The 12,882-nt window shown below is 44.4% G+C and overlaps 1 protein-coding gene across 1 annotated transcript; it reads left to right on the forward strand.

Moving 5' to 3' along the window:
• The first annotated feature begins 3,124 nt into the window (after positions 1–3,124).
• On the forward strand, positions 3,125–7,023 carry neurod4 (neuronal differentiation 4). The gene is given in 3 exon segments (XM_029621182.2): positions 3,125–3,308; positions 4,550–5,512; positions 5,514–7,023. Coding segments are annotated over 2 exon segments (1,116 nt in total). The 5' UTR covers positions 3,125–3,308; positions 4,550–4,555; the 3' UTR covers positions 5,673–7,023.
• The last annotated feature ends 5,859 nt before the right edge of the window (positions 7,024–12,882 follow it).

Here is a 12,882-nt window from a genome sequence, read left to right on the forward strand (position 1 = left end):
GTTTTACGACGAAAATGGAGAGCTCCACGGCAAGGAAAATGTATCTTGAATCAAAAAGATTTGAAACAGGCAAATAAGGCAAATGTTTAATTCGAGCTAAAAAAGAAGCACACAGCACTCCCCCCCCACCCCCCCATCCCCCTTCCAAACACGCCCCTCCCTTCGCACACATCCGCGCTCCCTCCATCCTTTTCTGATTACTACAAGGGGCTCAGCTTTCAGCCCGGCCGAGGGAGCATGTGTGCACGGCTTTAATTCCTATTGTATTCGTGCTGTCTCGGTGTGCCAGTGTGTGTCTGTGTTTTAGCGAGCGATGGAGAGGGAGAGAGAGAGAGAGACCCATCTGTCAGAGTAGCGTAGAATCCCCCCGTTCCCCTCTAAATCCATCCCATGGGGCAGGAGCCACAGACAACTCACTTGTGGCAGGATTTTTCTGTGTGAAAAGGGGGGGATAACTACAATCATAACAACAAAAGCAGCATTTAAAAACCTAATACAAACCCCAATCCATCAAAGCTTGTTTCCTTGCCCACGTGAGTGGGACATTTGTTCATATTGTCGGAATCCCCTAACTAAAAACATATTCCAGTGATATTTGTCAAACTGGATATTCTAGTCAGAATTGAAGCAGACAGGAGGGACACAATTCCCAAGTTCCCCCTTAGTCTGTCATTAGGGACATTTGGGACGACTGTGGGAAGCTAGGCAGCACTACTATTCAGCATTCCCAGAGCTACGATTCCCAGAGCTACTATTCCCAGAGCAGGCTGCAGGTGTGATGAGGACTGGCATGGACTCGGGGGAGGTATAGATTGTGGGGGATAGGAGTTACCCGGGGGACTGTGAAGCTAAGTGGGAGCAGGGGGCCGCACATAGAAGACACTGGGTCTGGCTGCACAAACTGTTGACACACACATGACTACTTCTGGTTTCCACGTTGGACAACGCCATGCACGCACACTCATATGCGCGAAGCGCGCACGCACATAAAAACCAAACCATCCAAGGCTCCATCCGTACGCCCGACATGTGCAATGTGCTGTTTAGGAACGAAAAGGTCACGTGGGTATGGGCGTCGTGATATCAAGTGAGGCGGGCAAGTGATGTGTGAACACACAAGCAACAGATGCACCCCCTCTTTCGTTTCTTATATCTGACCATATGGTCCTACAGTGATCTAGAGAGTCCTACAGCCTAGCCCAGCCACTTAGTGGTATACGATTTAAAATGCTAATTCTACTCAATGATGATGCAACATGTTATATTTATATCTATGCGCTAAAGACCAACAGGAAATGTAACTGAGGTGCAGGCCGATGTAGGTTTTCCGAGGAGACAGAGAGTGTAAGAAAGCCCAAGAGCACAGTTTGCAAGCGCAGATGTGAATCGTGTATACAATAGGATCAATGCGGGGGCACGTGCGCCGCAAGCCACGGCTGTCAATAGCATCTGACCACAATAGAGCCCCGACTGTGTCGTGGCTCAACCTGCACCATGCACTGGGACATCACATATGTTGTGTTTGTTATGCCTTGGCATTTGTTGTGAAATTGGAAAAGGGTAAGCAACGGGACTAAATGATGGGAAATGTTAGTTTGTCTAACACCTAACTCTCTTCCTGACTTCAGAGTCTGTAATGATTCTTTGATGTTGTTAGCACAATGCCTCGATAAGGAAGGGGACTGGGCTTTACCTGCAAAGTTGGTTGGCTCTCCTCTGTGTCTTTCTCACTCAAATACCCACATGCACAGCCAGACACAGGCCCCCAGTGCCACCCCCTTCCATTACAACGGTTGGATTTTCAAATCCAAACAATGTGAGGTCTAAACCCCAGATGTAAAAAACTAACATTTGAGACATCCAATCAAACCTGTCACACAATTTCAGAGCGAATATTTCATTATCAAACAGCCTCCATTCCAGACCAGTGTGTCCCAGCTTTCCCTGCGCTGTGTCATGGTAGCGTCAGCCAGGGAAGGGAGGGGTAGTAAATAATGGACTATTGTGTGCAAACAGTTTAAGTGTTTAAAGTGCTTTTAATAACAAGTTATATTAAACCTAAAAGATCCTTTAAGCTACCAGTTGAAACAATGAACTCTGAAACACAATTTTACTCCATCTCAAACTATCCCCAATTAAACTTGGAAATTATTTGTATTTCGCAAACGAATACGATTATTTTGAGTCAGATGTGATTTAGTCTGGAGTTGTATATCAAATCTACTTTGTTTTCGATTTACAACTTTTATTTTAATATGATGGGGATGCAATTCCAACCCAAATATTATTTAAAAAAATAGATACTGTATATTCAAATAGAATTCCGGGGCACCAACCGTTTAAATCAGATTAAACGTATGTGCTGCTTGACTCATTCAACTGATCTTGGGTGCAGAGACTGGGGAGTCGGGTATGTGGCTAATAAGCGGAAGAAGCTAATTAATGGACGGGTGAACAACGCATACACCTGGTCTTACCACACCAAGCTGTCAAAATCACTTACAAATAAACGCGATGAAGGAGCGTCGCTTCTTCAGAATGTGCGTAATTAAAATATCAAACCGCGCGCATTGTTAATCATGTGTATGATTTCAATCCACGATCATCCAAGCATTAACGAAAATTAATATTCTAAGTATTGTGCATGATGAACATCACAAATTGATAAGGAAACATACATTTTGTGTACAAATTGGGTTACGGAACAACCGTAGCATATAGGCCTCTCACATTTGGAGCTTAAGCGAGCACAAAATCAGCTTTTTTACAAGAAATGGAATTGCTAAATACATCTAATAGTTGCCTATTTAAAATGACATAGGTAGTTATGGACAATTTTGGACACATAATATTGTATGAAATAATGATGGAATTGTGGACATTTGCGCAAAATCTCCCTCTCTCTCTCTCACACACACGCACGCACGCACGCACACACACGCACACACACACACACACACACACAAAGATTGGTGACGCATGTGCGGTTGTTTGGACAGAACACTTTGGCCACGAGCCCGCCACACGCCTTTGGATAAGCTGAATGTTATGGGTGGGGCGCTCGTGGGAGGGGCCAGTCCACCTCCTAAAGGCTAAACTCAGACATATTCATGCCAGTCGGAGATGAAAGTCCCATCGCGCACTGATTGTATTACTGAGGGAACGAAAAGGAACTTGGAAAGGACTGCTACAGAGCGAAACGGCATCTGTTGAGGATTGGCTATAAAGTCATTTTGCTTGGTACTGGGGCTTTTGAAGTTAGCCGGACGTCTGACAAGTTTGGAAGAGCGAGTTGTGAACATAAACAGGTGCGTTTTGATTTTATGTCAATCAAATAATTGCATTCCATGTGATTCTATTCCAGATTATGTAGTATTCGCCACACTAGATCAACCCATAGGCCTATGCATATTTATGCAATGCGTGTCAACAGAAACCAACAACTGTAAACTGCCTTAATATTCGATGTTTTTACTATTTTCTATAACAGGAAAGGTAGTTGATGAAGATGGCATTCTTCATAATAGGCTTTATTCCAATGCCACCAAACAACTATAATGCATTATCGTATCATATCAACAAGAAAGTGAGATACCACTATCTGTATTTATTAACCAGAAATAGACTGTTATAGATATAGATGTTATGGTTTGTATTGTACCATATTCAATACAATTGTCAGTGTCAAATACAGTTATGATGGTTTGTTAATCATTCAGTCTAGCCAGAGTTGAGTCCGTGCGTAATACATTGTTGTTATTCATGATTTTTAGGCCTATAGTAAACTGTACTACTTATATGCACGACTTCACGATCACTAACTAGGACGACTTAGTTGTAGAACAATCGTGTGTCCTTAGGCAGAGATTTATTTGGTTGTTGGTGTGTTTAGGAAAGTTCACCCGAGTCCCCATTGAATTTTTTTTAATCCTTTGGACTCAGATACCAATCTACAGTGGCATTTTCGATAATTCCACGCAAGATTGGATTTATAACGGTACTCATTCCAATCAGCAAATCAAATGTAACTGTTGATGCAGGAGATATTTGGTCCGGGTTGTTACAGTGTTTGTTGACTTGGCTCTGTAGACTACCCTGAATTTAATCTGAGGGTTTTATATCCAGGTTAAATCCCGCATGTCCCAGATTGACGGCATCTCCAAAACCACCACGGCATAAACAGCAGGGAACCACAGAGTTTATCCCCAAAGTGTCTCACATTAGATCATCCTACAAAGGACAGAAATGATTTTGCATAGATAGTGCTTTTTTTCCCTTTGAATGAGTTGAGAGATGAGAGATGTTCTGTATCTGCTAAAATGTTCATCCATTCAGTTGGAATGGAAACGGAACTGTCCCTGCTATTGTGTGCTGTCCACATAACAGTGCTGAAATTATACTCTCTCATGTATGTATGTATAGGCAACCAATTGGGAATTAAGTTAGAGATAGGTCAACCAATTCCAATTCCAAACAATGATGACAAATAATGATGACAAATAAAACAGCTGATTCATGAGCCTGACGGAATGTGTTTTGTTTTCCTCAGATCACAATGATGACCAAACGATTTGGTAAGCCTGGAGAAGGAGATGTGTCTGAGCTGGTCAGTTCTCTGGCCTGGCTAGATGAGGACCTGAGCTCCCAAGATGGAGAGAGAGGTCCAGAGATGGGGGGCCGCTACGGCCTGGGCCCAGGAGGCCGTGGGAGCATCGAGCTGGGCAGCGAAGACATGGAGGATCAGGAGGAGGAAGACAATTATAATGATGATGATGAGGAGACTGGAATGGACGGGGAGAACGAGGCGCCCAAACGGAGGGGGCCCAAGAAGAAGAAGATGGCTAGAGGCAGACAGGAGAGGTTCAAGGCGAGACGCACCAAGGCCAACGCCCGCGAGCGGTCCCGCATGCACGGGTTGAACGACGCGTTAGATGTGTTACGTAAGGTCATGCCCTGCGCCTCCAAGACCCAGAAACTGTCCAAGATCGAGACCCTGCGGCTGGCCCGCAACTACATCTGGGCCCTGTCTGAGGTGCTGGAGAGCGGTCAGTCCCCAGAGAGCCACGGCTTCACAGAGATGTTGTGTAAAGGCCTGTCCCAGCCCACTAGCAACCTTGTGGCTGGTTGTCTCCAGCTGGGGGCTTCTGCCCCCAAAATGATCAACAAGCTGGATGACAAGCCCTTTGGAGGAGCTCCAGGAGTTGGTAGTGGTGTAGCAGGGCAACCTGATGGCCATCACCCCCTGAGTGGTCACTACCCCTCTCCGGGCCTGCCTAGCCCCCCCTACGGGTCCCTGGAGGCCTCCCACCTCCTCCATATGAAGAGCTTCGAGGGAGGGCCCTACGAACAGCACCCTTCCCCTAATGAGTGTAGTAGCAATGGCACCCCCCCTTACGACGGGCCCCTCACGCCCCCCCTCAGCATCAGTGGCAACTTTGCCCTGAAGCAGGAACCTTCCCCCCACGAGGCTGAGAGGAACTACCCCTCCCACCCTTCCCATTACCTCTCGTCCCTACCCCACTACCCCCTCCTCCCTGGCCGGGCTGCCAGGGCCTCAGGGCCACCTCTTCCAGGCCTCGCGCTACGAACTGCCCCTAGACATCCAGGCCTTTGAATCGTTCCCTCCACCACACATGGTCGCCTCACAGATGGGCACCATCTACAGCGAGTGAAGGGGAAAGTGAAGTTGGTTGGCCAGGCAGGGGAGAGATCCATACACAGCCCTGCCTCTGGTCCTCTAACCTTTCTGCACATACATAGGCCCGTGACTCTGTGAATGATTGTGTAGAGAGACAATGATATGACATTTACACTGTATAGTGTCCTACTCTGGGAGAGCATGGAATGCTCCGAGAGAGAGACTCAACTAAACTCAACCTACCTGGTCATAATGAACCACTGAAGAGATAGAGATGCACCCTTCATTGTATTACTAATTTATTGTGGTTGTTGATTATTATTTGTGTTGACATTATTTGTATTGTCCTAATTTGTTTCTGTCTGTGTAATAAGTCTTCCCTCAGTTCCTATTATATGTAGCTGTACTATTTGTTTACCAAATCAGATATCCAGGTATAAGCACCGCACACTGTCTCAGAGACACCCATCCATTTTTTTACTAAAATACAAGAGTACTTGGGCTGAAAGAAAGTCCTCTCTTGTGTGCTTGAGGATGGAGAGAAAATGTGTCAGAAAATGTTGCTCTACACTCTGTTACTTCAACTTCTGCACTGAGGCCCATACTGTAGCCAGCATCATTTTAGCCATATGAACAGAAATGCATTTCATTTATATCTGTATTTAATATTTATTTTGACAACTATTATCCTTTTTGCAATTTTCTCAGCACTGTTTTTGTTTTACTGTCTTCTTGATATATAGCTTGTCGGTCACCGGCGACTTTACTAATGAAGGATTTAAATTATAATTTTTTTTCGAAGTACGTTTCAGGATTTTGTCTCTTATGGTGTCCATCACTACTGTTTTTGTAAATATTTAGCTGTTTCGCACTTAATTGAATAAATATTCTTATATTATATACTATTTCTGAAGCAACACATGTTGCCATGGTTTGTTGTCTTTTCACTCATATGAAATGTGGATATATCAGATATAGGCAACCAGATAGAACCTATCATTTTGAGCAGCACATTAGTTTACTCCATAGTGCCATTAGATGTAGGTAGTTATATTACCATTGTACTTTTAAAAACACTCATAAGGTCCCATATTAGGACAGAATATGTCAATGTCTCTGCCTCTGTTTTCTTAACAATCCCGTAATAATACATACACATAGGAATACATGGCGTTGGCGGCGGCTTATGGTAGAACATTGAATTCTCTGGGAGCAGCTCTGTTGTTCCTGCAGTCGGCATGTCAATTGCATGCTCCCTTAGAACTTGAGACATCTGTGGTATTGTGTTGCTTGACAACACTGCACAGTTTTGAGTGGTTCTTTATTGTCCCCAGCACAAGGTGCATCTTGGCAAAGAAGAAATGCTCACTAACAGGGATGTTAACACTTTTGTGCACATCATATTAGAGAAATAAGCTTTATGTGTGTATGAAGCATTTCTGGGATCTTTTATTTCAGCTCATGAAACATGGGACCAACACTTTTCATGATGCGTTTATTTTTAAAAATGCATATAATATAGACAATTGATTTACATTCAGCTGATAATCTAAAATACATAATAATGGGGTCCTGTGGTTAATGTTAATGAAAATGTGTGTGATGTAATTCCTGGGCTGTGCTACAGGGTTTCCCTGCATCTGCCAGGTCAGTAAGGGGCACAGCGGGACACTGGGCCATGGGAAAACAGGCCTGGGGAACAGGTGACTGTGTCACGGAAGGCTTTCTCTCCCTCCTTTCTCTCTCTCCCAATGACTCATTCTACTATACACCTCATGCCAAAACATGTTTAGCCCAAAACCAAGCTCAGAAAATATCTTAATCAGAAGGTATTACAAACTGTATTTATAATAAATCTATGGTTAAAAAGCCACTCATTCACCACTCTGGGATGTTTTTGGTAAAACTGCAGTAAAACATTTATATACTGTATATAACATTAACACAACATTTAAAAAGTAAACTGAAACGGAACTCAAATTATTTTTATGACACCCTTCACCAGCACTGCTGCTCAAATTCAGGCAAAGTTCCAACACAATTTATATCACCCGACCAAACAACAAAAGTTTACGTTTGACTATGGCAACAAGGATTTGTTTCAGCACTGTGTTCACATAGTAGAAACAGGAGGGTTCTTGAGACAGACAAAGGGCAGGGGGACAGTGTGCAAAGAGGGAGAGCTGAGAGCAAGAGAATGAGTGTGTGAGTGTATGTTTACCATTCTGGTCCTTTAGTTCATGGAAATAAAGAGGAAGGTGCCTCTGTGGCTGTCGTCCAAAACAAAAGCCATCCCTCTCACCTCATCCCCTCCTCATCCACCTCTCCTTAGACTTGTGCCTTTTCCAGTCGCACAAGTCCCGGCAGATATGAGAGAAAAGCAAGGGAGGGAAGAAAAGGGAATGATTGTTTTAGTGGGCACCACTGGTCCATTGTAAGTGCAGCCTGTTCTTTCTCTTGACCCCTGACCTGTATTGTTGTGTGGTGCTTCTCGTTCCGATATGAAAGACAGCTGGGAGAACTACGGGGGGGTTGACGGACAGCTGGGGACAAATTGGAGAGAGGGAAAAAGAGGGGGAGAACGAGTGAGTGGGGAAGAAAAAGTGAGGGAGAGAAATGGGGATGCAGGGTGTGAGAGAGCAGAGGTGAATGAAGTCCTTGCTCTATCCATTCACAAGTGTTTCCCTTCCCTATTTTCTCTCCTCCTCTCCTTCACTCTCAGCCTGGGCATAGGAATGACACATAGCTCCACACAAACACACACACACACACACACACCCATGTTGGCCAGGGAGAAAGTGCTGGAAGAGTTGATGTCTGGTGTGTTGCTACTGCTTTGTGCCATTGCTATGTTGCTGTGTGTTTGTTAAGTGGTATGGGGAAGGGTATGTGGATCATCCTTCTGAAATAAAAATGAATTAGTAGAGAAGGAGATATTTATTAAATATCAGATAACAATTTCCGAAACATTATGTTTTAACGTTTGAAAAAGATTAGAAAAAGAGAGACAGACACAGTAGAGCAAGAAAGAGCCAAAAGGCTTTTACGGCATATAAAATGCCATCTTGGCCAGTGTGTCGGCAGCAGACAGCGACCTGTGGCAAGTCAGTCAGTCCCATGGGGCAGCTCATATGTCATTGTCATCTGTGACGCAACTCAAATCACAGACATGGACTGATATGCACAGGGCCAGGGTCAACTTCATCTTATAATTATGCAGGCACTGGGAGTAATCTGCCCTATGTATGTCCATGCCCCTCATTGTAAATTATATATTTTCTTAACTGACCTGCCTGGTAAAATAAAAGTCAAATATAATAAATACATAATGGACAGCATCTGGGGTATTTTGTTTTTGTCTCTCAGAGCACAGCATTACTAATCCACTGGTCAAACAACAGCCTCTCCCATTAAAATGAGAGGTCCTGATCCATAGGGGCCAGCTAGATGGAGGGCTGGGTGGAGGGATAAAGCGTTGTGATTAAGATGGCATTAATGTGTCCATAGGATCTGCTGGAAGGCTTTAATCAGTGTCTGCACTGCGGTTTATCCCCTAGCCTGCCTTTAAGATGGGGCTAACACTGTGGTCCTCCCTCTCCTCTCCTCCCTCCATCCCCCTCCTCTTTCTCTCCTCCTCTTCTCGCCTCCTGGGTCGCAGCGTCACATACAATGTAGGGAGAAAAGAGGGAGAGAGAGAGGGGAAGAGAGAAAAAGAGGATAGAGAGAAAGGAGGGGAGGAGAGAGAAAGAGGAGGGGAGAGAGAGAAAGAGGAGGAGGGAGAGAAAGAGGGGGAGGGGAAAGAAAGAGGAGGGCAGGAAAGGAGAGCGAAAGAGGGAGGACAGAGAAAGAGGTGGGGCGAAAGAGGAGGGGAGAGAAAGAGGAGGGAAGATAGAGAGAGAAAGAGGAGGAGGGGAGAGAAAGAGGAGGGCAGGAAAGGAGAGAGAAAGAGGGAGGAGAGAGAAAGTAGTGCAGAGGTGGTAGAGGTGGAACGGGTCCTGAAACTGAGACGGCTGGGACCGAGGGGAGCAGCTGGGGAGAGAAAGAAAGAGGGATAGACCCGGGGAGGAAGAGATTTGGGGAAAAGAAAGAGGCAAACAATAAAGGAACAGGGGAGACAGGACGGGGCTGGCTTGGGGGAGGAGAGGGGGAGGGAAAAATACAAATGAAAGAGATGTCGGTTAAGACCAGACACAGAGGTAAACTCCCATCCATAGTGTCAAACACAGCATGTCATGAACTTGACTTGATACCACTAAGCTCTACATTGCACAACTGCACATGATAGGACGTCACCAGACACAACTCTACAACAGCACTTCTGTTCTCATCACCAAAAACAACATTCACTGGACAAGAGTAAACATGTGCCACTAGCCAAACCCCCTTGTACAGAAACAACCATGGTCATTACTTTAAAAACAACACCCTATCTCCAAATACACCAAGCACAACTTAGAAAACGGGTTGTTTGGATCCCGGATGCTGATTGGTTGGTAGCACGGCGTTATAGCACACAGGGCCTAAGAACCGCCCTTAGTCGGGAGCTATCACACGATATAATGACTGGGTTCTCATGCCTTATTGCTTAAATGTACAGTACTCCTGCCCATATGGAGAGACATAATTATTTTCGTGGGACTAGTTAGAAAAATAAGGGAAAACAGGTTAAATGGAACAATGGAGCCAAAAGAAACAAGAAAGAGAGTTGGTATGTGGTATGGGGGGGGGGGGGGTTGAACGAGAGAAAGAGAGCAGATCGGCGGACTTAATACGTATGTGAGTGGATATAAAAGGTGATATTGTGAGGTTGGGATGAGGGGGTGGGGTCCTACCCCTCCCAGAGCTGTGTGAGAAGTACTAGAGTGTCGGAGTTAAAGAGCTTCTAATGGGCTCTGGGTGCTGTCCTGTTTACCCTGGGCCCCCCCTCCTCACGCCCACTGCTTTGTGGAAGTTGCCTGGCTTTGAGGCTCCCACAATGGGGCGAGCGGAGGGACAGATGGGGGTCTCTTTGGAAGAGCCAGGGCACAAAAAGAAGGCAAGGTAGGAGGGCCCGGAGCAGAGAGAGCATCTGAGAGAGAAGAGAGATTTGACGTCTAGCAGCACGCACTGCTGCCATCAGAGGCGTGGCGGGAGAGAAAGAGGGACGGAGAGATGGAGGTGGAAGTGAAAAGGAGGAAAGTGACAAAGGACGTTTTTCTCCCCTTTCAGATACTCTGCGAGGAGTCACATAGAGTAGGCCGAGCCGAGTGTTTCCCTGGTCTGCTTGTGTCAGCTTTGTGAAGTAAGTCCGGTTCCGTCCTGCCCGGACCAGAGGTGTCATGGGGGTCATGGAACTGTCCTCCAGGGTCAAGACCACTGTGTCCTTTGAGCTTTGCTGTTTACATTCCCTGTTGATTCTGTGGCCAATCAATGTTGGTCGCTGATAAATATTCTAAAAGGCTGGGTGAGCTTTCTTTGAGGCCCTTTGCTCCACTTTAGTAGGAAAAATGAATAAATAAAGTTACTTTGAGAGAGAGAGAGAACATTCAAAAGGGTGAGTTAAGTTATACTCTGAACATACGTGATTCAGTTGTAGTGTTTTGTACGTGAAACCAGAGCTGTTTGGGAGCAGTGCACCAGGGGACCTATAGTGATGGATGAAGAAGGAGGAATGGAGGAGGAGATGTAGGGTGGAGGAGAGGTATGGAGAAAGGGATGGAGTAGGAGAGGAGGTGCAGGGGAGAGCAGAGGGAGGGACTGGGCACAGGAGCAACAGATGGGGTGTAATTTGGAGCTCAGCTCGGGTTGTAAACTTTGTGTTGGGAACATCTGTCCATCTGTCCATCTGCCACCCACTTTCACCACACTGTTTACACACAGGAGAACACTAGATCGTTTGTTTAGTAGAGGCTCCTCAATTAGTCGGGGAAGTAGTAACTTTAAAACTCAGTTGTTAGAGTTTTGTTAGAGATCATATAATAACTGAATCGACTGTTGCGGAAACCCACTGGGCAAGTCCTTTCATCATGGATAATTGGGTAATATTTGGTTGAGACCATGGTTAACCAATGAGATTACACCTTTTATTAAACCCACTCAAAAAGCCTACCAAATGTTAGTTGAATTTCCACTGTGTTACCACTATGCTTTCAGCCACCTAAAAAGTACAACCAAAGTTCAACTGCGAACACAATGTCAGATATTGCGTGCTTCGTCTAATAGCAGAACCAAATGACCTGGATTGCAGTTGAGATGACATGACAAGTACCTGGTGCAAGTGATCCATGCCGCTCGATTGTGAAGATCTCCACAGATCTGAGACAAACTAGGTACACTATCTTGAACATGCAAACGCTATAGGAGGACATAAGAAGACATTTATAGTTACAGTAAACAAAACATTTGGCCATGGATGTGTTACTCATTTTAAGGATGAATAAATACTGTTACATTAGTTTGTAAAATAGTCTTAACTTTAAGCTATTTACTGTCTTACTAAAGTCATATTAAATTGTGTTTCTTGACAAGGCAACCAAATATCAACATTTAAAGGAAATGTATCTACGGCTTGTATAGTTCCATCTGAGCCACTGGCTCAATCCCATTTTTTAATGTTTATTTTTGGTTGAGTTGGATACGTGAATCCAACATATCATTTGTTAACTTGTCGATAAGTTAATAGATTATTTATTGTATTTTAAAAGTGATGTTGAATTGTGTTTGGTTGTCAACACAACCAATTATCAACATTTGGAGGAGATGTATCTTCTGCTTGGATAGTTCCATCTGTGCCACTGACTTTAATTCCAGTTTTTAATTCCAGTTTCCTTCTACAAATGAATAGTTAATAGGATGGATTCACCTCTCCATCTCAACCACCAATCTAAGTTAAAACCCTTGTGTAGTCTTAACATTCTGTTTACTCCTCTTGACCAGCCTTCACTAAGCCCCTCAAAATAAAGCAACTTAATTGAATTTTAAACCCCAAATCTATTTTGCATGACGAAACAACCTGTCATTCATCACAAGCTTTGTGAATATCTGGGTTTTCCCTCTTCACAATGCAGAAAGACTGCGTTTAATCAGTGAACACCACTCATTTGTATTTCAACACCCCTGTCACAATTGTTTTCTTTACTAAAGTAGAGGTTTATTATTATTGTTGCTAAAGGTACTACATAGGTGTAAACATCACTTTTTTTTAGCAAGGGATAGCACTTGTACAGCCTAAGAAAGTAGCAGAAATGTGCAGAAATTAGTTTTGA

Source organism: Oncorhynchus nerka, linkage group LG20 (assembly GCF_034236695.1).
Source record: "Oncorhynchus nerka isolate Pitt River linkage group LG20, Oner_Uvic_2.0, whole genome shotgun sequence".
NCBI lineage: Eukaryota > Metazoa > Chordata > Actinopteri > Salmoniformes > Salmonidae > Oncorhynchus > Oncorhynchus nerka.